At 35.3% G+C, this 23033-nt stretch overlaps 1 protein-coding gene across 1 annotated transcript in view; it reads right to left on the bottom strand.

The window, feature by feature from the left end:
- Positions 1 to 807: 807 nt before the first annotated feature.
- Positions 808 to 23033, bottom strand: part of LOC110464189 (thyrotropin-releasing hormone receptor-like) — a 46986-nt gene continuing 24760 nt past the window's right edge. The window contains exon 2 of the mRNA XM_021519274.1: positions 808 to 2386. Coding sequence (XP_021374949.1) covers positions 1584 to 2386 — 803 coding nt within the window. The 3' untranslated portion in view covers positions 808 to 1583. The remainder of the gene's footprint in view (positions 2387 to 23033) is intronic.

Genomic DNA, 23033 nt, shown 5'->3' on the forward strand with positions numbered 1-23033 from the left:
ATATTATCTATAAATATATGTACAGTCTCGTACTCATGTTTCTGTCTGCACGACATGAACAGGATAATGATGTCTTATTGTTTAGATGAATAAACACGAAAGTATTTGTTCGTTGTGGAATACCGTAGAATTGTGGTCGGCAGTGTCTTTGATAAGGAAACAACGTCACTTCATTTATCTCGTCCTAGCGTTGAACGGGTCAGCATATAAATATATTTAGAAACATTCTACAACTATATTCCCATTACCAGTCTATTACAACATTTTATTATTTATGTGTCCCTTCTCCAGTGTTAGTAGACAGGTTTCACTGTATATAGGATATAGATGATAAACGTTACAAACAGCTAATTACACCTTTCATATTTGGTAATAGATACAGCACATTGTATGTCAAAAATGAATCACACTGAACACTACAGCTGGTTCGTCCTTCTAGCAACCATCGGTGATACTAGGGCCAAAAAGTTGAAAATTCCAATTTGTCCAAACTACTGTTGAAACAGAAGGGGAGATACATAAAACCCCTTAATCTATACATTTAGAGGTGTGCTGGTTAATTGCAAACTAAATAATCTGTAAAGTGTGTTAATTATGAACCATGCCACTGCTATAGCTACACTACAGATAGCTGTGACCACCAAAGCTACATCAAACCTCGGGGGTAGGGAAGATCCACCAGCAGGGTCGACCTCCTTTTGTCTTGAAAGATGAACTTAACATACACACAGGATGGATGAATGGTAATGATAACAACACTTGTCAACACGAGTATATATTTTATTAACCCTTAATGCAACAAACGCATCATGTATGATCACATGTTAAGGTCACATAATACATCTCAATCAACAGCTGTCGGGTATCTCAACGGACTTGTATTTGCATGATTATCATAAACACAATAGCATTGTGTTATGATGTTCACTATCGTAGGAATCTTCAGTGATGTATATGATATATTGTTAAGCAGTTGATTTCAACAATATTTTTTTAAACGATAACAAAACGCAAGCTTATATATATGTATACTGTTACTGATCAGGAAATGTCGGAATACTGACAAAGCACAGGCAAAAGTTTAAAGGTTATACCGTCACATGGATCTTTTAGATCGTGTCAAGATTGCCATTTACAGACATTGGTATCACGAATGTTCCCTAGCTTCAGTTAAAATATGTCCTTAGCTTTGGTGGTGCTTTAAATATGGAGAAACTGAAGTTAATTGAGGAAACTTGTATTGATGTCTCATGAAACGGAAAACTGATAACAAGTTATTACAACAAGACTATACACTAACAGCTTCACGCGACACCTACAACAAATGGTGGCATACGATACATACGGGAACACAAATCAAAAAAGACACAATAGGTGTGACATACAGAAAACACAAAGTTAGAGGGCGAAAAACGGCTCCTACACCAGGTGCTGTCTCACGAAAAACAAGTTAACACGAAGATGCAGAGCTACATGTAACATCACATTAATGTACCACAGGCGGTGTCAAACGGAAAACACGAAGGTACAGTGCTAAACGGGACATATACACATGAATAGCATACGGGACACTACATATGAAATTACATATATTGTTCTTTCTGTTCCCGTTGTTTGTTTTGTTTCATGAAGCTGTAATGTGTTGAAGCAAACGTGCGTTGACTTGTCCTTGACCATGAAAACTCTTCCTTTTTTTTCAAACCAAGAATGTATTTAAACGCCCAGCGAAACTTCGAGGAGAAAGCACTGTATATAAACGGATTAATTGCACTGTTAAGGTACTGAAAAATGCGACCACACCATACCAAGTTGAGATAGCCTTCTAGACCGAGGTTTTGAATGTGTTTTGTGTCTGTGAATGCAAACCAGAAAATAACAATCCGTAACGGCAGAGTACACAGGAAGAACACCACTACAATGACGAACAGCATACCCACGATTTGTCTCTGGTTCCGCAAGGAGGTACGTCGGAAGCTCTTTGAATTCGAGTTTTCCTCGATGTGTGCTGATTCTTTTAGTACGCCACGGATGATACTGCTGTATATAAACAGCATGACAAAGAAGGGAATTACGAAAAACACACAGAAGATGCAGATAACGTAAGCATAGTGCCAGGTAAGAAAGATGTGTGCTCGACACACCTGGATTATTGAGGCGTCCCGGTGAAATGTTGCCGTCTCCACATGGGCAATGACGATCATCGGGATAGCAAAAAGTGCTGCCACTCCCCACATGCACGCCATCATGACGAGCGTTCGACTTCGGCCACATGTAGAATAACTCTGTAGGGGGCGACACACAGCATAGTACCTCCCGAAACTGACGCCCAACATGATGAGGATAGATGCATGGATGAACAAAAGCTCGAGAAAAGGTATGGCACGACCTGTAACATAACAAAGGTATATATACACACAGCATAAATAGAGAATCAAAACTACTGGAACTGTTTAACTTATTACCATGTTTCATCTATTAGCGATGTGGCATTGCGTCAACATTTAGGGGCAAAATCGGGACTTAAAATTTGTACGAAGAGACGACAAAATAAAATCCAGCAAAAAAATCAATAAGATGTTATTTATTAGTTGAATTGAAATAGATGACAAGTTAAAATAAGTTAATTTATTACTTTTTACGACATCATACGAAATAAAACTCCGCACCATATCGTCCACACCATCGGTATATATATCAAATAATTGCCAATTTTTAAAAGATTTCGTTAAAAAATAGTTTTCCCTTTAATATCAGTGGTCTATTTTAAAAATGGATCCCAATAAAAGATGTATTAATCATATTGTATTAGCAGGGGTTCCGTGATGGTAAAATTGTACTCCAATAGTCACACCCACAAGTCGAACACCAAAAACAATTAATCGAAAAATTCCTAAATTAATTCCCAGAGTAAGTAATTCACGAAATCAGTTTTGAACAATTGCAGGAAGTCACCGATAGCCCTTTGTGTCAATCCGACACTTGTGACGAGAAAAAATATCAATCCATTTGCTGGCATCAACATTTATTTGATAAATTGGTCTAATGACAAAACAAAAATAGAGTGGCCGTGAATTAAGGATATCCAATATCTTACCAAATTGGGTTACCACAGAGGTGAAACATTGTCTTCTGATATAAAAGTGTCTCAGCAAGTAGGTAATAAACTTAAAAAGTTATGGAATTGTTTCCCCGTTGGTTTAATGTTTCGCGGAATAACTAAAAAGGTGTAATTCAAGAGTCCCTTATTTTCGTGATAAAATTGTATAATCATTAAAACTTATTACACATATATTCACGTTTAGTGGATATACTTCAACAGCAAAAGGGAAAAAACGAAATTTGAAAATCATTTTCTGACATACGAAAGGTGATATGCACTATTTTCAAAAACATGAGGGTCTTTATATCCTCGTTATCATGTCTTTATCGAGTAATCGTTGACGAATGATAGAAACAAACTTATCTTTGTTCCAAATTAGGTATTTACCCTATACGAGATACATTAATATGAAGATTATTACTCTGGAGATAATTTATAACAGATAAGTACACATACTGAAATAGCCATATTGTCCATTCCAATCGTCTTGGAACATTTGTCTATGGATACTCATTGATCAACGTTGTAAGTCTGGTACTGATCATCATTTTATCATTAAGTGATATTTTACCGTCGTATGAATTACAGCATGAAGTAAAACCTTGCCATTTAGATGTTTCGATGATAACGTCAACAATTATACGAGATATATGCAATGTTTATAGCAGTGAGTTACGACTGTGGAAGAGCTACACAAACTTAACTGACATTATGTAATATCTTATCTGCTGCTGCCGACATAAACCAACATACTCATCAATATATAGACACTTTTCTGAAACTCATTCCCGAACCATTGAGGCTTGGAAAAGGTTGAAAAGGATTATTGACATTATTTAATGAAATGTTTCGCATCCCTTGCATAATGAGATGTCGTCTTTTGTAAATCCAATTAGTGTCCCCGAACAAGGATATCTCCTTCCCAGATGTTGCAACATAAAAGGATACTGAAGACAAGACCTTAACAATCGCACATAACCAATAACGGCACTATCCACAACGACTAAACTGATGCGAAAGTGTATCAGTACTTTCCCTCTTAATGCTGAATCGTATGTCTATGGTGAAATATATCTAATTCACCCTAATGTATCAATATGATGTTGGGTACTGTTCTAGAAATACGTCCTTGGCACGATACTTTCATTGAAATACTTATCTGATATACTTTGGATGATCCTGGGGATATATCTGATATACTTTTCATAATCTCAGGGATAGGTCTAATACACTTTTGATTATTCGAGGGATAGGTCTGATATACAAGTGATTATCCAGGGATGTATTTATCGTTTAGTTGTTGAGTTGACATTATCCCGACTGTATATAATGTCAAGTGATCACGAATGAGTTATCCCGCTAAAATTGGTATGATAGTGTGAGGAGAAAAAATCATAAAGACCCCAAGTATTGCAACACGGTAGCATTTCAAAAGTTGATAACTGTGATGTCCCCACACAGAAGAACACTGAGATTCATTGATTTTTTTCTTTTTGAAACCAGCTAGAGAATTGTTCGATGAATCAAGTACACTTTAGCTTTTGAATTTATTTGATAATGAAATATCTGCTGAAATAAATACATTAATACTGCATTGGAGAGTATTTTAAGACAGATCAAATAATGTTATATCATAAAAGCCATCGTTGATAAACTAAGTCAGCATTAAAAGACGAAAAACCATTAATATACATTCGCATATCTTAAATTACAGGAAGATATCTCCTAATTGTAAACTGACTTGAAACTGCGGCAAAATAAAGCACTTTTCCAGAAAGCACTATGACAATTACGTAAGAAGATCTATGTAAGACGACACACTAATGTGTTTCCTTTCGGTCGTAATCAAATATTTATCATCTTACGTACAATGCTGGTACAGCTAAGAAACTGTGCACTTTGTTCTGATACGTTTAATCCGTTAGCTTTGCAAGATATACCACACTTTAAATAAAACTGTTCTTTTTTCGAAAAACACATTAAGGTCAATGTGTTTTAAGTACCTGTATAAGGCAACCATCTTCGAACTCGAACACTTTAAGACGGTTCTGCTTAACAATGCACGACTTAACACTGAATGAGACCAAATATAACCTTTTTGATGAGCTCTCTTTAATAACCTTCAAGTACAGGAGCCCTAGTAAATGAACACCAATTGTCCATTGCGTACAGTACATGGGTCTACACCGAGGATGATGAACCTTTGACTGCGTCTGGATCCAAAATCACTTTTTCATCAGCATGAGATATTCACAAGTTTCTATTCCAATTCGAAATCAAATTGAAATGGACCGGCGGTTCCTTTATTGATATAACTCACCGCATTTTCAAATGTATTATATTCCCTAAAGTAACACCTGTCTTATTCTTCTTGTACTTTTCAAAGGTCATCGTGTCAGTCGTTCCGTTGTTCATATTTTGTCACAGTTTCATTTATTTTGAGTTCAAATTACGATTTCGTTTACATTTCAGTATTCCGAAAGTACATGGAAGAAATATTTACAATTGCCATACTTTTTCAAATTGCAGTTCTACCTAATAAAAGAGTTCAGTGTCTGAGAAAGCTAGTGGCCTGCATCGTTTCCTGTACGAGGGATGAATGGTGTAACCATGTGGTGCAGAAATCAATAACCTTCCGGGTTACCTGGTTCATAGTTTTGTAACTTGTTTTGTTTTCAGTCCCTGATTTTTTTTTTTTAGAAAAAGAGAAATGCTTGAAACTAACTTATGAATGGTAATTAGCACTTCAATTACTGGCTGATTAAATTTAATGATGATTCACAAAAACGATACACAAGAATTCCTATAGCGAAAACATAAATATTGCACTTACTGTTAACATAAAAGACTTGGTGGTAAAAGGAAGATAAATCTTAAACCATACAATGTAACGCAGCATTTGTCCTTAAAGTTTATTTTGAAGCAAGCCCCATCTTTTTTGGTTCTTTGTACACCTTATTATAAAAATCAACACAAAGATGTATACATATGTTCGATTTCTGGCATTTAGAATAAATGCTCATTTTCGACATTTTAAGTGTTTGTTATGTTATCGACAACTCTGGAGTGGGGCACTTGAACAGAAATATGGTAATATTTAAGTTCAAGTTTGTGGCGTTTATTTTGAAGCAAGCCCCATCTTTTTTGGTTCTTTGTACACCTTATTACAAAAATCAACACAAAGATGTATACATATGTTCGATTCCTGGCATTTAGAATAAATGCTCATTTTCGACAATTTAAGTGTTTGTTATTTTATCGACAAAAAACATAGCAGAGTATAACCAGTGTGTGCTGTTGGGTTTAATGCAGACTAAACACGATAATATAACGCAGCATTTGTCCTTAAAAGGCCCCAAATTTACAACGTTATTCTTTGCCTTACTTCTGTCTAATCTCAACATATACAACAAGAATATGCAACAAAGCTGCTAGACATCTTTTGATGAAAACCACTTACTGACAACGAGGGGACGGATCCTGCACACTTCAATTTATTCTTCGAATATAAATGGCATCATGTTTATCGTTTAGAATGTTCTGTTCACGCTCAATAGCCACACACGTTGAATATTATCACTCAATTATTGTCCCGAGACACGAAAATGTACATTTTTTCGCATGTTGTAATGTCAACATTTTTTTAATAACGTCATCTCCTGAAAGAGATGATACAGAGCATAATTGACATAAACATTTTATAATGCACTTTTATATACAATAACAACTGTATTCTGAAGTAAAGTATCAATCGTAGTGAATAAAGATAAAATGTGAATATTTTGTTGAAGATATTCGTCAAACTGTTACCTCTCAAGTCTTCAACGAGGACACTCTTTGCCATAACGCCTGTTATCTGCAATTACATAGTTGTTTAAAATGGGTGAAAAATATAAATGGTGTTCAACGCGGAAACCATTTAATCTTCTTTTTATTGTAATTACTACGTACGGGCCTCAAATGTTTCTACATCAGAACAGTGAGGGGATTTGTAGCATACTATTTGACAACAATACAGAGCGCAAATGTGGAACAAAACAGCCTCTTATTTTGCCGTCATTTCACCTTTACTTAAACCAAAATTCTTTGCAGTGTAGAGAAAGTACTGTTCTGATTGGACACTACTAAGAGTGACATCTTCACTTTTGAAGATATAACATTCGTATATCCTGACTGCAATGAAGAAAAGGGATTTTTACGAAACGGACTATTCATGATATTTCAGTTAGAATGTTATATTTACGAATATCTTAGGGTTTGCTATTATTCTTTTTGTAGATAGTATGCGGCCTCAATTTTCCAGAAGGCTTTCGCGCATGGGGAAGCACTGGAAGTAGTCAAAGTATTTACAGATCAAACCCATGCGGCGCTTGTAAATATATTTTAGGAGTAAAACCATCGTTTTTAAGTTACCTGAATATTATTTTTGTATTTTTTTAATATTCTTTCAGTTCCCTGCAAGGTCAGGAATCGAGAAAAGAATACACATGCTGTTACCCACTGCTGTTTCGTAAGAGGCAACTAATGTGGGAAACCCTGCAGAAATTAGGGATTTGCTATTCTGTCTCGTTTTGGGGCACATAAAAGCGACTAAAATAAATCTGCTGCACCCATTGCAATCTTTGGATTTTTGTTTTTCTCTTTACTTCCGACTACCTTTTATTTTCTAGCGGTTTGTTTGGCAATACCTCATTTTTGGCTTCAATGTTGAACGTTCGCCCAGGTGAGGAAGGCGAAGGGTTCTATCCGCAGGCCGGGACATACCAAAGTCCTTAAATATGGTAGTTGTTATTCTCTGCTTAACGTTCAGCATTCAGGGTAATGGCAACAACTGTTTCACCAGTTTTCAGTATAATGTGACCGGGTTGAATGCTGTGCTGGATGACTTCGGCATGGTATATCAGTGAGATAGCACTATAAAGTCGGCATCAGATCTGCGCTATCACAAGGAGGCAAGTGTCCCAACATACCACGTCTCCTGCATTCACACACGCAAGCACGCATACACTACACACATGGAGGCACGTCATTAAATGGCTTTAGCTGTTAATAGGACGTTCAACAAAATAAAACCAAACATCTTTCAGTTGTACATATTACCTACCTATTGTGCACATTTATTACTGTTAAACGTTCTCTTATTATTAACTTTTATATACAATCTGTATTATTACAATGAATATGTTTCCCTTATTTTATCTGTAATTTACTTTCTGGTAAATAACGACAATAAACCTCAACAATCACATTCAAGATGTGTACTTGGTGGCTATCGTTCTTTCAAACAAAGCTGAACGGGAAACGTGCAGAGTACTAAGCATCAACTCAAGAGGAGAATAAAAAGCATCCTTCCCTCAAGTAGATTCTGAGAAATGATGATAGGAAACATTAACTGTTGAACTTCAAGATGTCATCTGATTTTTGCGATCAGTCTATACATTAAACATGCATAATCAAAAACCATTGGAAACCTACATCTAAATCGAGAAAAATGTGCCAAGTACTTTTTGAGAAACATCGACAATAAATCCTGAATGTAAGAATCCAAGATGACTGGCCTGTTTTGAACACTTGCAAAATGATATTGTCACAATTTGTGACCAAGGGGAAGCTGCAGATGAACTTTGAGAAATATCTGTTTTGTTGGTTTTTTATTAGAGAAAGTGAGACAGTGATCACAAATTGTAACAGCCATAATCCAAGACGGTTGACCATACTGTTTACTGTGGAAGATTTAAGAAAGAGATTTAGTATTTCTTGAAAAAAATAGGTGTAACAAACTTCAACTGTTTAGATTAAACATTGGGGGCTGGTGCCCATTTTTGTTTGTTCCATTCAATTTTGAAATGAAACATGTATAACTGATAACAACCTGCATATGAAGATTGAGAAAGATCTTTCATGTACTTCGAGTGACAAAAAAAACGGACATCCAACCATCTGAAAACCGTTGAAAAACTCGTGTGACTTTTATATTGTTATTATCGATATGATGTGTTTATTTATTATTGTAAGAATAGAGTTTTCAAGGCTTTGCTTGTTGTCCGATTCCTTTTCGTAACACACCATTATTTATTAACAGGTTATATACAGGACTTAATCAAAACGATGTGCAAAGTGACCTTAATATATGTTAATGTCACTCATTTGTGAAATTATAGCAGAAATTATAACAATAATAAAAAGGACAAAATCCGAACTCAAAGGTGATAAGGTCAACAGCAACAGAGAAGACACCAATGCAAAGAAATATATATACCAAGAATCCTGACAAAATGGCCGTTACTACCCGAGGATCAAACGCTATCCTCGTGACGTCGAGGATGTATGCCAGACAATATCCGGTAAATGTGAAGTGAAGGAGTATTACTCCTGTACGTAACAGACACTTCCCGCTGTTTTAATAAAAACATTGGTTTTTATAGATGTCGTTAATCGCGACCAGCACGTGAGATACGTTATGATTATAAATTGTTCCTGCATATATATAAATCAGCAATGTTAAGTCAAATTTTCTAAATTTTGTGCCATATTTAGCTCAAGCATACAATCTATGTCGTTTAAAATATATCATGTTCTAGAATCAATAGCGTGTCTTATACTTAGCGAGGGAGATGATGCTATTCAATAGCTTTACGCATGCAACGATTTACCTTCCATTTTTAAATCTACGAAGCAAGGATAAAACGTTTCAAAAAGATAATCCCAAAAATTCAAATCATATTCATATTTTTTCACTTCATTACTTATATGACTTCGAAACCATGGCTGAAAGAATCATTTCATGTTGTGTGTCTAGAATAAGTGCTGCTATCAGTGGCCAGCGGAATATGAAGTCACATTAGAGATATGTCGGTCAGAAATGATCGAGAAGCCTTTAACGCAGACGGTGGTGGTCATTCACTTAAAACTAAGAAGCAAATATTTCAGAAAAAATGTGTTTACTCCTAACCATACAATTCCAATAACCCAGAAAGACTATAAAATTGTCTGGAAAGATACATCAACTTTGCCCTAACATCCAAGTGTGTTAGTATTATATGGTAGTAAAAGATGCCGTAGACAATACAGTTTAGCATGTACATCCGAACACTTATCAAAACGTCTCTCTCACAAAGGTTCGCATACATGTGGAAATGTTTAGCCATGTGGAGAGGTAGTGAGTACCTGAAAAGGTAGTTCTTGCGAAATTTTTCAATTAAACTGATTGCATGAACTGCATATCTAGATTAGCTAGAATCAAATATCGTATAACATCTCTGTAAAACAATAATGATTTCTGCATGTCATGATTAGGTACATTCATGTCTGCCTAGTGAAAACATAAATCTAAAATTATCCAACAACATTGATACATCGTAAATAGTAGTAAAAAAGCCAGACTGTATAAATCATTTTACAATTTAATGATTAATGTATATATCTTTTCACATCGGAAAACGAGGAAAAAGTCATTGGATTGTCGTAGTACAAATCAAATTTCGATAACGTTTCTTTTTCTTGATGCAGTTTATACAGCTCTATACACATTTTTACTCAATATATTTGATATTCTCTTTTACTTTAGCACAAAAAGAAAATCAAAAAGTATGTAGTATACATGCGTAGATAGGGTGATTCAATGGCATTGATTCCCTGTGTCAAACCTTGAATAACCGCAGTCTTTATATTTTATCATATCATTCCGTATGACTGAATCACTGAATATATCCTAGGCAAAATTATTATTTACATTCTCCAATATGGGCATCATAGATTTCATTTTGAACAAAACTGTATAACATACCCACATTAAAGATTATAGACACATTTCAATTCTAAGTTAGAATATTAACTTTTGCTCCACACGTGTTGACGACTATACTGATGCAGGTCGATATCAAACGGAATCGTTTATCATGTATTGCAATAAGTACAGAGCAGAGTAATACCATCTCAGTAATACATGTATGTTCCGTACTGTTGTTGGAATAATACTGCTGTTTGTATGTTCTTTTTTACCTAAGAAATGTTTCAAAATATTTAAATCGTAAAAATCCCTTTCATCACAAATGTTTGCAAAGTAGCGTAGAAAATTTTAATCAAGATCATGTTATTTTAAAATGTCAAAATAACCATACTTTGAACTCAAAATCTAATAAAACTAAGGCGAAACATGAACAAAGGTACAAAGAAAAGGTACAAAGAAAACAAGGCCAGGTTTCCCAGAAAGGTAAGGGTCTTCTGCTTCATAGAGGACACCAACAATATAAATCAAGGTCACCGAGAACTCGAATAATGACAATTAGACCACAAGGAACACAATGAGTATAATAAAAAAACACCGATATCAAAAAATAATATGTTCCCCCTACGAGATCATGATGGTGACCAAAAGCTTGTCCATAAACATAACAGAATATGGCAAATGCTCTGTACTATACAGCAGACATGATATAAATTATGTCAGGTTATATTCCGTTTCCATATTTACGATGTCGTGTGAAAAATAAATGTCCTGTCAGGACAGGACCGAAAAGGAGTATTATCTTTCTTTGATGACACTGAAATGTTTTAAAATAAAATTAAACGTCCATATTGTCAGCAACAGTAGCCATATAGTCCAAAAAACAAGAGCATTCTATTTTGAAAGGAAAGAAAACAGTGCACATTCGGACGTTCAATGTGAAATGGTAAAGCCGACTGTGGAGCGGACATTGATGAGTAACAGAAGGCAGATCGATACGTCTAGTTTGGCTGTAAATTGTTACTGAGGAAAAATCAAAAACAATATTAATGTATATGGAGACACATTGTCTTCCATTGTTCTGAACATTTTCAGTGTAAATGGTTTGTTTTTGAAGATAAAACACGGGTAAATGATTTTGAAATGCTGATTTATGTGAAACGTATGACAAGAACAATTACCAAACTACTATTAACCAAACAGTTGTCTAACAGTTTCTGATTATAAAGCATTTCATGCCAATTTTCCTTCATTCGAAATATGCAAAACTATGTGACCATATGTATGAAACAAAAATGTGAATAAATCTGTTTCTTCGCAACCTTTTGTGGCGTATTTATAACGTACGAGTGTGGTATTTAATATATAACAATGAACCATACATACATATAAGTATAACGTACTAGTATGGTATTTAATATATAACAATGAACCATACATACATATAAGTATAACGTACTGGTGTGGTATTTAATATATAACAATGAAACAGATCATAAATGTATGCTATACTAAAATGTGAAGAAGGCGATGAGAAGGATACCGACGTTAGATTGTTGACATTTCTAGAATGGTTAATAAGATACAAGAAGGCAATTTATATTTTAGCATGGTAACCAAGGGATGTTACCAGCCTATATATATATCGATATACTAAAGTGACAAAAAGATTTTTATGAATCATCCTGAAAACTGTTGCGCACTTTTGAAAAGCCGATTCCAGAAAAAAGCAATGTTTGAACCTCTTCAAATTTGATCAAAGGCATATGCACTATTAATTTTCTGTACTTTTTTCAATCTTTTTCTCCCTGTGTCTAATATAATCAATAAATGAAAGTCACTTGAAACGAGACATTATTTAATTTCTCCAAAATTATATTATCTTTCACTCAGATAACTAAATTAATTGTTTTTCTGATATTGATATCGATGCAACAACAGAATATGTCATTATACATCACACCAGGACGAATCCTATACAGAGGGTAGGACGAATTGTTACTGCCCATTTGACCGAACCGTTGACATGTTACAGGGCGTATGGTTTCTGATCATGCGATCGAATCATACACATGGCATAGGGCAATTGGCTACTGTCTAAGTGATCGAATCGTTAACATGTGAAGCAATTGGCGACATCACTTTGAAAATATTGATAATTTAACTTAATAATTATCATTACAGAGGCAGTCAGGATGTATATTTGTATGATAATAGATGATGACGTAATACCCGCTGGTTACGATAACACATACATTAGATGTTGATAATTACGAGAATAGAAAATTCTTCATTGCTCTAGGAATGAAACTGAAAATAAATGTCCTCAAGTAATAAAAATGACCGATGTCTTTTTCTGAATATTAATCACAAAACATCGTGATCAAAAGCACTAAAATGATGTTTTGTAGAGTTATGTGAAAATACACCAAAAATGACAGATGTCTATTTCCTAAATATTCATAACAAAGCATCGTTATCCCGTGATTGATAGTGACTAAGTTATGAAAGCACTGAAATGAGGTTTTGTAGATTTATGTGAAAACACCAGTTAAGGGGTTATATAGCGCTTTTGGCTGTGTATCGGTCTGATCACTGAAAACTCGTAAGTTTGGTCAACTACTAACGAATATCGGTCATTTGTCTGCCATACTCGTAAAATAAATATGGTATTCAACCGGAAATCGATCAAATATTCATTAAGTATCTAAAGTACCTACAAGATGAAGTTTTATTTCGCTCTAAAGTTACTATAGTGGCTAGCAGACAATATGTAAGACAGTTTGACGTACATTAAGTAATGTTGATGCATGAATTCTAAAATAGTTATAACATCAATTAAACCAGCACGTCCAACAAGCTTTCTACCGAGCTACGCTACCATCTATATGTAGACATGATAACGTTAATTCTCCGGTACTGATATAAAGTTTCAAACTTTCAGAAGATAAATGAATGTGGATATGCTATAAATAATTTTCCACTGCATATAGATATCATGTATCAAATGTGATTGACATTAACATCACCAATAAATACACATTATTGTAGACGCGGTGTGAAATTACTTAGATAGTCACGTACAATGTTGGATTTGACTCTAGAAACCACAACGTGTCCCACACGTGGTTTAAAGATGATATTTACTGGATTTCCTGTTGCACGCCATATTTATTCTGCGAGCATGACAAAAAACAGATAGAACATTGGACCTTGAATATGAGTGAGCACGCTGACTGAGCTAAAGCGGCCATGATGGCTGGCAGATAAACAACAAAGAAGAGTTCGTCAAGGGGGAGATAACTAAGATACTCCCGCCGATAGCTAAGCCTTGTTCAATATGATAAAAATTCAATTTATTTAAAATTATCAATAAACGTGTGAATCGTTACGGGGTTTTTTTCAATTATGAAAAAGCACCTACAACGGCGAAAATGTTACTGTATAAAAGTGATTGGTTAATAACATATCTTTCGTACCATCTTCTAATTGTGTCACGTTTGACAACAAGCTTATGTCCTTATTAGAATTGGCCACTCAACGCAACTCCATCATTTTCCTCAGTTTTCTGATGAGATTGGCTTACATGTACCAAAATAACCATTTAGTTTACCTTCGCTATATAAACAATACACCAGAAAGTCGGTGGCTTTATAAATACAGTGAATAGAAATTAATGTTTTGATTGGTAAATACTAAAAGAGATTTTTTTATGTATGCATCAGTAACAAAGATACCTGCTTTATTAGCCTGATATAACCCATCATTATATACCTGCCCGAGAGAAAGGTTATTGTATCTTTGTGATATTCCTAACTCGATATCGTCATTATTCCAGGCAGACTCATATTAGACAGTATACGTCAGATCTACTCCGCAGGCGCCATAACCTTTTCATTACCATTACAACGAATTCAAAATCACGCCTCAGTTACACGCTGATAATTTTGATGTTGTTCTAATATATTTTCGATGTATATTATCTGATGAAAGGTTATGGTGTGACCAATGTTAACTCTTACTCCTGTTAATCGTCTGGCTCGTTGGGCTGATATGGTGGTCTAGGACATATACAGAATAGGATATTACATTTGTCAAACGAAAATATCAAAATATTTCCCCGTCAGATTATGATATAAGGAAACGACAACACTTCACTTAACACTATCCGTTTGTGTTTGTTGCTCCTCGGCTCTCGTTATTGTCTGTTTCTGTCGAATATGATGTCGGACTTAGCGTATTGTTTGGTCGAGGTATTTGTTTTCTATCCTATGTAACCTTGTTAGAATGGTAGAAAATTCTTAACAAGGTGCCCCTAGTAGAGAGAGGTCACTTTGTAATCATTGAAAACTATTGATTGAGGTTTTCTTCAAATGCTCGCGATAGTCTTCATTTAATTTACTTTATCTGTTGAAAATTTGCTCCTATTTTCTTTCCAGTGATAGCTAATTAAATCATCTGCGTTATTATTTTAAAGGTTTGCAGATGTTCTGTTGGCACAGAACATGGTTAAAAATTATCGCAATGGTAGTTATATACATGTTATCTGTAGTGTTTCTGACTATATGGGTTTAGAAATGGAAAATGTATCATTTTAACCAAATATGCGATGGCGGCAGTATCAAGTAAATTACGTGTTTCAATATTTAACATACGTTCAGGCAATGTTTACACATATTGTTTCCTACGCTAAGTAATCTTTGTGATATATTAGATGTTGTGTAAGGTTGTACAGAAACTATCAAAACAACTATCTAACTGTACTCTTTATATGAGGTTATGTATGCTTTGCTAGCTTATTTAATATCGATTGCATAGGTCCGTAGTCAATATTGTTCTAAAGCTGCATTTATTGATAAGCGTAACTAGACTGTTAGCAAAAACCTAGCCAAGTACCCTTATTTCCCTTTCCGTTATATTGATGATGTGTGGGCATTATATGAGATGCCATACGTTAAAAACGTCGATCTCTTCAACAAACACATGTATAACATCAACATACACATGTACAACATCAACAAACACATGTACAACATCAACATACACATGTACAACATCAACATACACATGTATAACATCAACAAACACATGTACAACATCCACAAACACATGTACAACATCAACATACGCATGTATAACATCAACATACACATGTACAACATAAACATACACATGTACAACATCAACAAAAACATGTACAACATCAACATACACATGTACAACATAAACATACACATGTACAACATCAACAAACCCATGTACAACATCAACATACACATGTATAACATCAACAAACACATGTACGACATCAACATACACATGTACAACATAAACATACACATGTACAACATAAACATACACATGTACAACATAAACATACACATGTACAACATCAACATTCACATGTACAACATCAACATACACATGTACAACATCACCAAACACATGAACAACATCAACATACACATGTACAAAATCAACAAACACATGTACAACATCAACATACGCATGTATAACATCAACATACACATGTACAACATCAACAAAAACATGTACAACATCAACATACACATGTATGACATCAACATACACATGTACAACATCCACAAACACATGTACAACATCAACATACACATGTACAACATCAACATTCACATGTACAACATCAACATACACATGTTATATTTAAACATACTCTTCTAAGTCTGAAAGCAATGACTCGTTTTTCATGCTATTTACTTTCATTATGACCAGCAGGGCATGCTTACTACTAAGCTGTACCATATTCAAGACAATTTTGATTTTCCTATCGAGACATTTCCCTTTCGTGATAGTAACATCCCTGCAACGATGTTTACATGTTGCAGCTGATTCTTTATTCAAGAGTTGGTTCCGGATATCATGACTTCTTAGATAAGTTAGACTCTGACGGAGAAACTTTCAACACAGGGTTTCCACAGATACAGGCTGGTGAAGACTGTGGACAAGTTGTATAGTCACCATCATGATCTCATTGAAAAATGTGTGTGACATGAAGGCCGATTGTTGGGCATGTATACCCAGTGTATGCGTCTAGGTAAGTTTTCTGGTGAGTCATATTCGAAACCTCATATACATATATATTTTGTAAGATAACAGTGGATAGAAACAAATTGTTCCAAGAGAAATTAATAAAATAAATTACATGCAAGATCGTAAGGCCTGTTCTCATTGACGGTAAAGATCTTTGTTTTACCCCTGACGAACACAAAGGTTAGAAACTTTGTTCCTGCTTTATATACATGTTTAATGTTTGCACGGGGAGCGTATTGACAACTGCATTATTGAGTAAGTATTATTCATTTTGTTAATTTTTGTTCTTTTTGTTCAATTATTTAAAAAAAAAAAAAATCACAACCATGTAATCCATGAGCCACACCCTCCACAACGTTCGAGAGGAATATCATCCATTGATATCATAAACATGATATTCGTTATACATTACACATTGTAAAAACTGTGAAACCAATTCGTATATGACAGATTGTTAAACTCTGCCTTTAAATTAACTTTCTTATAGTCACTTAACACATAACACGGGTTCCAAAGTAAACATATACACCTCACTGTATGTATTACGTATATACGTAACATAAGTCGATCGTGCTGGGTGTGCAGTTTACAGCAGACAAGCGTACGCATATCAATAATGTATTCTTACCTTTAGAAGGCACTGACAGTGAAGTGACTAGGGCTTCCAACTTACGATGTTCGATATTTTTGGTATAAAAAAATTTTTCATTGGATTTACTATTAATAGGTTTAGTATTAATAAGAATGTTCTTGACAAAAGAATACAATTTTACGCAACAAGTAAATATCGAATCTTTCAGCTTGTGTTGGTCTAATATTGAAAGTTGAACTTTTTGAATTGTTTTCGAAACCTAGGGGGCACGGTATATCACAAAATGTAAGTTCAGTCGTAGAAAACCATTTCCACTGGGAGAAAATTTTCCTAAATCTTGTTGTCCTTTAAATAAAAATCCTATTCACATGAAAACTGGATCAATACGTAATATTGTAAAATGCGCGTTTAAGAAGTGGATTTTGTTTAAGAGTTTGTTTCATTGTATCTAAATAGTGAGCACGAACAAAATTGTATATATGATGATTGAAATATCATTCTGTCAAATGTCTCAATTAGTAATGTCCGTTGTATAGCTGATGTAACCTCGGTGTTTTCTTGTCTGTATGCAGATGAATGCTATTCATATGACAGTGTGTTGCTAACACATTGATTTTCGCAAGATTTCATTGCTCTCTACTAATTATTTATCTCAAAAATAGTAAACAAACGAGCAGTGCGCTTCATTAGAACCATCAACGAGGCAGTATCCTGATTATAGAGCAAGTAAAAACAGACATGGAGTAATTGTGTTAAATGAAATCTGTTTCATGATTTAGTAGCAAATAAATTACCAAGCTCTTTGCCTGTCTTTGCAAAATTAATTAATTGAGTAGAATAGAAGAATGTTAATCACACAAGTCCCTAAAGACTTCAAAAGTTAATACTTAAAAAATGTACAATCGTAATCGCTCTGTTCAACCAACTAAAGCGTCGAAGTACTTAAATACAGCTGTTGTTGTTGCTACTCAACCGTCATCAGCCAGGTCCATCCATCGTCGGGGTTTCAACGTCATTATCATTATGACGTTATGATGGTCACGTTATGTACCACTTATCCTTTACTACAGAAGGCTGTTCCATCTATTGAACAAGCATATATGAACGACACCAACATTTAATTCAGAGTATTATATAACAATAAATTAATTACCTTTCTATAATATAAATATATCTAAAAACGACTGATAGAAGTATTAAATTTGCTTTCTATTTCGACATCTTAAAGTTAATATCATAAAGAATTTTATGATAATAGTGCTATTTATGAACATTAATTTAACATTTCATCTCATTCATTATTTTGGATTTCCTCTTACAAACTTTCGCCATTTAATTTCGTTCAGTAACAATTTCATACCTAAAAGCTATTTAATTACATTTGTACCATTTAAGAAAACCTCTATGTGTAAATGTAGCTTCTTTGATTCATTGTCGTCAGATTAACTCATGTAATATTGGTGTCCATCTTATACATTATACCTTTCAAGTCAATTATGTTACGTAATGAGATTAACTGGTCTTACCAAGTATGACACTTAAGTCTCGGACAAAGGACAGGCTAATTGCCTTACCTGTTCGGGTACTCACCAGTCAGAATAGAGAGATAAGTGACAGCTGTCGATCAAATTAACTTTATTGTGTTAATTGTCAATGTATCACGGTTCTACATGTTTGGTAATCAGTTAGGAGCTAGGCATCAGACTGTACGGGTGTGTTTTTGGATACTCCAGAAATCATCCACCGACCTAGAGAAAGTTATTTTAATAAATTTATATTTGGACCATACAACATCTCCAGAACTTTTGCTTTTCAAATTGTATAACAATACCCCACAAAAGTGTAATTATATTAACATGAGTTTCAACTTTGATATGAATCGTTAACGGTATGTTTATCTTGGCCAGGTTCGTGTCCCACAGAATGGTTTATATAAATCGTTAACGGTACGTGTATCATGGCCAGGTTCGTGTCACACAGAATGGTTTATATAAATCATTAACGGTACGTGTATCATGGCCAGGTTCGTGTCACACAGACTGGTTTATATAAATCATTAACGGTAGGTGTATCATGGCCAGGTTCGTGTCCCACAGAATGGTTTATGTAAATCGTTAGCAGTACGTGTATCATGGCCTGGTTCGTGTCACACAGAATGGTTTATATAAATCGTTAACGGTACGTGTATCATGGCCAGGTTCGTGTCACACAGAATGGTTCATATAAATCGTTAACGGTAGGTGTATCATGGCCAGGTTCTTGTCACACATAATGGTTTATATAAATCGTTAACGATACGTGTATCATGGCCTGGTTCGTGTCACACAGAATGGTTTATGTAAATCGTTAACGGTACGTGTATCATGGCCAGGTTTTTGTCACACAGAATGGTTTATGTAAATCGTTAGCGGTACGTGTATCATGGCCACGTTGGTGTCACACAGAATGGTTTATATAAATAGTTAGCGGTACGTGTATCATGGCCTGGTTCGTGTCACACAGAATGGTTTATGTAAATCGTTAACGGTACGTGTATCATGACCAGGTTCGTGTCACACAGAATGGTTTATGAAAATCGTTAACGGTACGTGTATCATGGCCAGGTTTTTCTCACACAGAATGGTTTATGTAAATCGTTAACGGTACGTGTATCATGACCAGGTTCGTGTCACACAGAATGGTTTATGAAAATCGTTAACGGTACGTGTATCATGGCCAGGTTCGTGTCACACAGAATGGTTTATGTAAATCGTTAACGGTACGTGTATCATGACCTGGTTCGTGTCACACAGAATGGTTTAAATAAATCGTTAACAGTACGTGTATCATGGCCAGGTTCGTGTCACACAGAATGGTTTATATAAATCGTTAACGGTACGTGTATCATGGCCTGATTCGTGTCACACAGAATGGTTTATATAAATCGTTAACTGTACGTGTATCATGGCCAGGTTCGTGTCACACAGAATGGTCGAATAGCAGGTTCTTCCTGTTGATTGGTGTTTCAGGAAACACACGAGTAAAGGAAGACCATTGTGTTATATAGAAGTTTATATCATTTGTTAAGTAATATTTAACAATTGAATCTCCACTACTTATCTACATTTGTAGTAACTGCCATTTGATTCAATATTCATCCTCCTTATAATTTGTTTAATTTTACTCCTTTCTTATCATGTAATATCGCTTAGTCAATGTATGCTTTTCACAGTATTGATAAAAGTCTCCAGAAATATGTGTGGCACCCTGTTAATTTGGATTGTTTTTAGCGTTTATATTTATTATCGCTCGTTGTGTTATGTCTGTGTTGTTCGTATCCCACGTCGTGTTAGTGTGTGTCTGTTGGTCTGATATGCGTACGGTGCTCGTTGTGTGATTGTTGCGTTGTGCGTATCTTACACCGTGTGTTAGGTAATTGCCCGTTGTGTGTTTTGTATGTGCGGTTCGTGAGTGTCCGGAGAGTGTTCGTATGACGTATGTAGGTATAAAACAGGTTTGACCACTGACGGATAGTACAGGACATGCGCGTTGCGTTTTCCTTTTCTCTCTTTTGTACTTTTATAGTGCATTATGGAATGCCTAAGCGCTTGCACTCAGACCAGGGAATGACATTCAGAAGCAAACTGGTGAAACAGTTATGTCGCTTGACAGGCATTTCACAGTCCCAGACTATCCCATATCATCCGCAGGGAAATGGACAATGCGAGCGCTTCAACCGCACACTATTGAGCATGCTCGGAACTCTTGAGGAGGAGGAGAAGCGGGACTGGAAATCCTACATCGCACCCCTAGTCCATGCATATAATGCGACCAGGAACGAGTCTACGGGATATTCACCATTCTATCTCATGTATGGAAGAGAGCCACGGCTACCCGTAGATCTCGCCTTTGGTTTGGAGTCAGATGCCTCAAAGGAGTTGTTGTCCAGTTATGTGGAGTCACTGAGAAGACGTCTGAAGGAATCTTATGCTATTTCCCTTACCAAGAGTAGCACTGCCAAATCCAGACAGAAGTCAGGATACGATATACGAGTTCGTGGCGCCTGTGTTCGCACAGAGATCGTGTCTTGGTCAAGGTAGTTGCTTTCGACGGGAAGNTTTGGATTGTTTTTAGCGTTTATATTTATTATCGCTCGTTGTGTTATGTCTGTGTTGTTCGTATCCCACGTCGTGTTAGTGTGTGTCTGTTGGCCTGATATGCGTACGGTGCTCGTTGTGTGATTGTTGCGTTGTGCGTATCTTACACCGTGTGTTAGGTAATTGCCCGTTGTGTGTTTTGTATGTGCGGTTCGTGAGTGTCCGGAGAGTGTTCGTATGACGTATGTAGGTATAAAACAGGTTTGACCACTGACGGACAGTACAGGACATGCACGTTGCGTTTTCCTTTTCTCTCTTTTGTACTTTTGCCGCCGTTTGGTAGTTCTTCTTTGACCATCTATCAGAGAGGTTGTATTTTTCACAAAGATGTAGATCTAATCTATATTTATTTATTCACGTCCTGGGCACCACATGCCAAGTAAGTTTAACATTATTATTTATTTATTTGTTATCATTACATTTATATGCGATCGGTAATTTTACTGATAATTGTAACTTATTGGTAGATAATGTTCGTCGTGATATTTCCTGTGGTCTATTGGTACTTTGTCAGTTATATATATTCTTATAGGTTTAACTGTGGATAAACGATAATAGAATATATGTATGTGATCGAATCTATGTAAATGTATTCGTAGTTATTTTAAAGTACGCGCTATTGTTGTATAGTTGGGCGCGTTAGTTTCGGTACTATGTATTGAATATAGCTATTTATTTGTTGTAGGGACTTTTGTCTATGTTCTCATCATTAAACACATCTATGAAGAAAATCTTGTGTCGGTCGTTATTACGCCAAGACCCTCCCCTAAAAATCCGACTACGTTACATATGAAGTAAAGATCATATATTAAACATTAGTGTGTCGATACATGAAGCATAACAATGTAAAGATGCTTCTTTACGGATTCTCATTTCGTCTTCTAATAACTCGTTAGTGGTATTACAAGTAAAAAGAAGGACAATCCATATCTCAGTTTCCTCCTAAATTGATTTAGAAATAAAGTACAGTGGGGAGGAAAGTTTGCCCATAGCATCATTTATATCGTTACATATCTGCAACTTGTGTCTACAAACAAAACATAGCATATTCCTAAACTAGTATTTTATTAAATAAATACCAGAAGATATCCAACTACAAGAGAATGTCCTACCTCTGGAACTGATAGTCCATCAGCAGTCGCAGGGAAATGGTGATTATGATAGTCCATCAGCAGTAATGGTCCATCAGCAGTATATACCCCCTGATGATTATGATAGTCCATCAGCAGTTTATACCACCTGATGATTATGATAGTCCTTCAGCAGTATATACCACCTGATGATTATGATAGTCCATCAGCAGTAATGGTCCATCAGCAGTATATACCACCTGATGATTATGATAGTCCATCAGCAGTATATACCACCTGATGATTATGATAGTCCATCAGCAGTATATACCACCTG

The sequence above is a fragment of the Mizuhopecten yessoensis genome, unplaced genomic scaffold (assembly GCF_002113885.1).
Source record: "Mizuhopecten yessoensis strain PY_sf001 unplaced genomic scaffold, ASM211388v2 scaffold1539, whole genome shotgun sequence".
Lineage (NCBI taxonomy): Eukaryota > Metazoa > Mollusca > Bivalvia > Pectinida > Pectinidae > Mizuhopecten > Mizuhopecten yessoensis.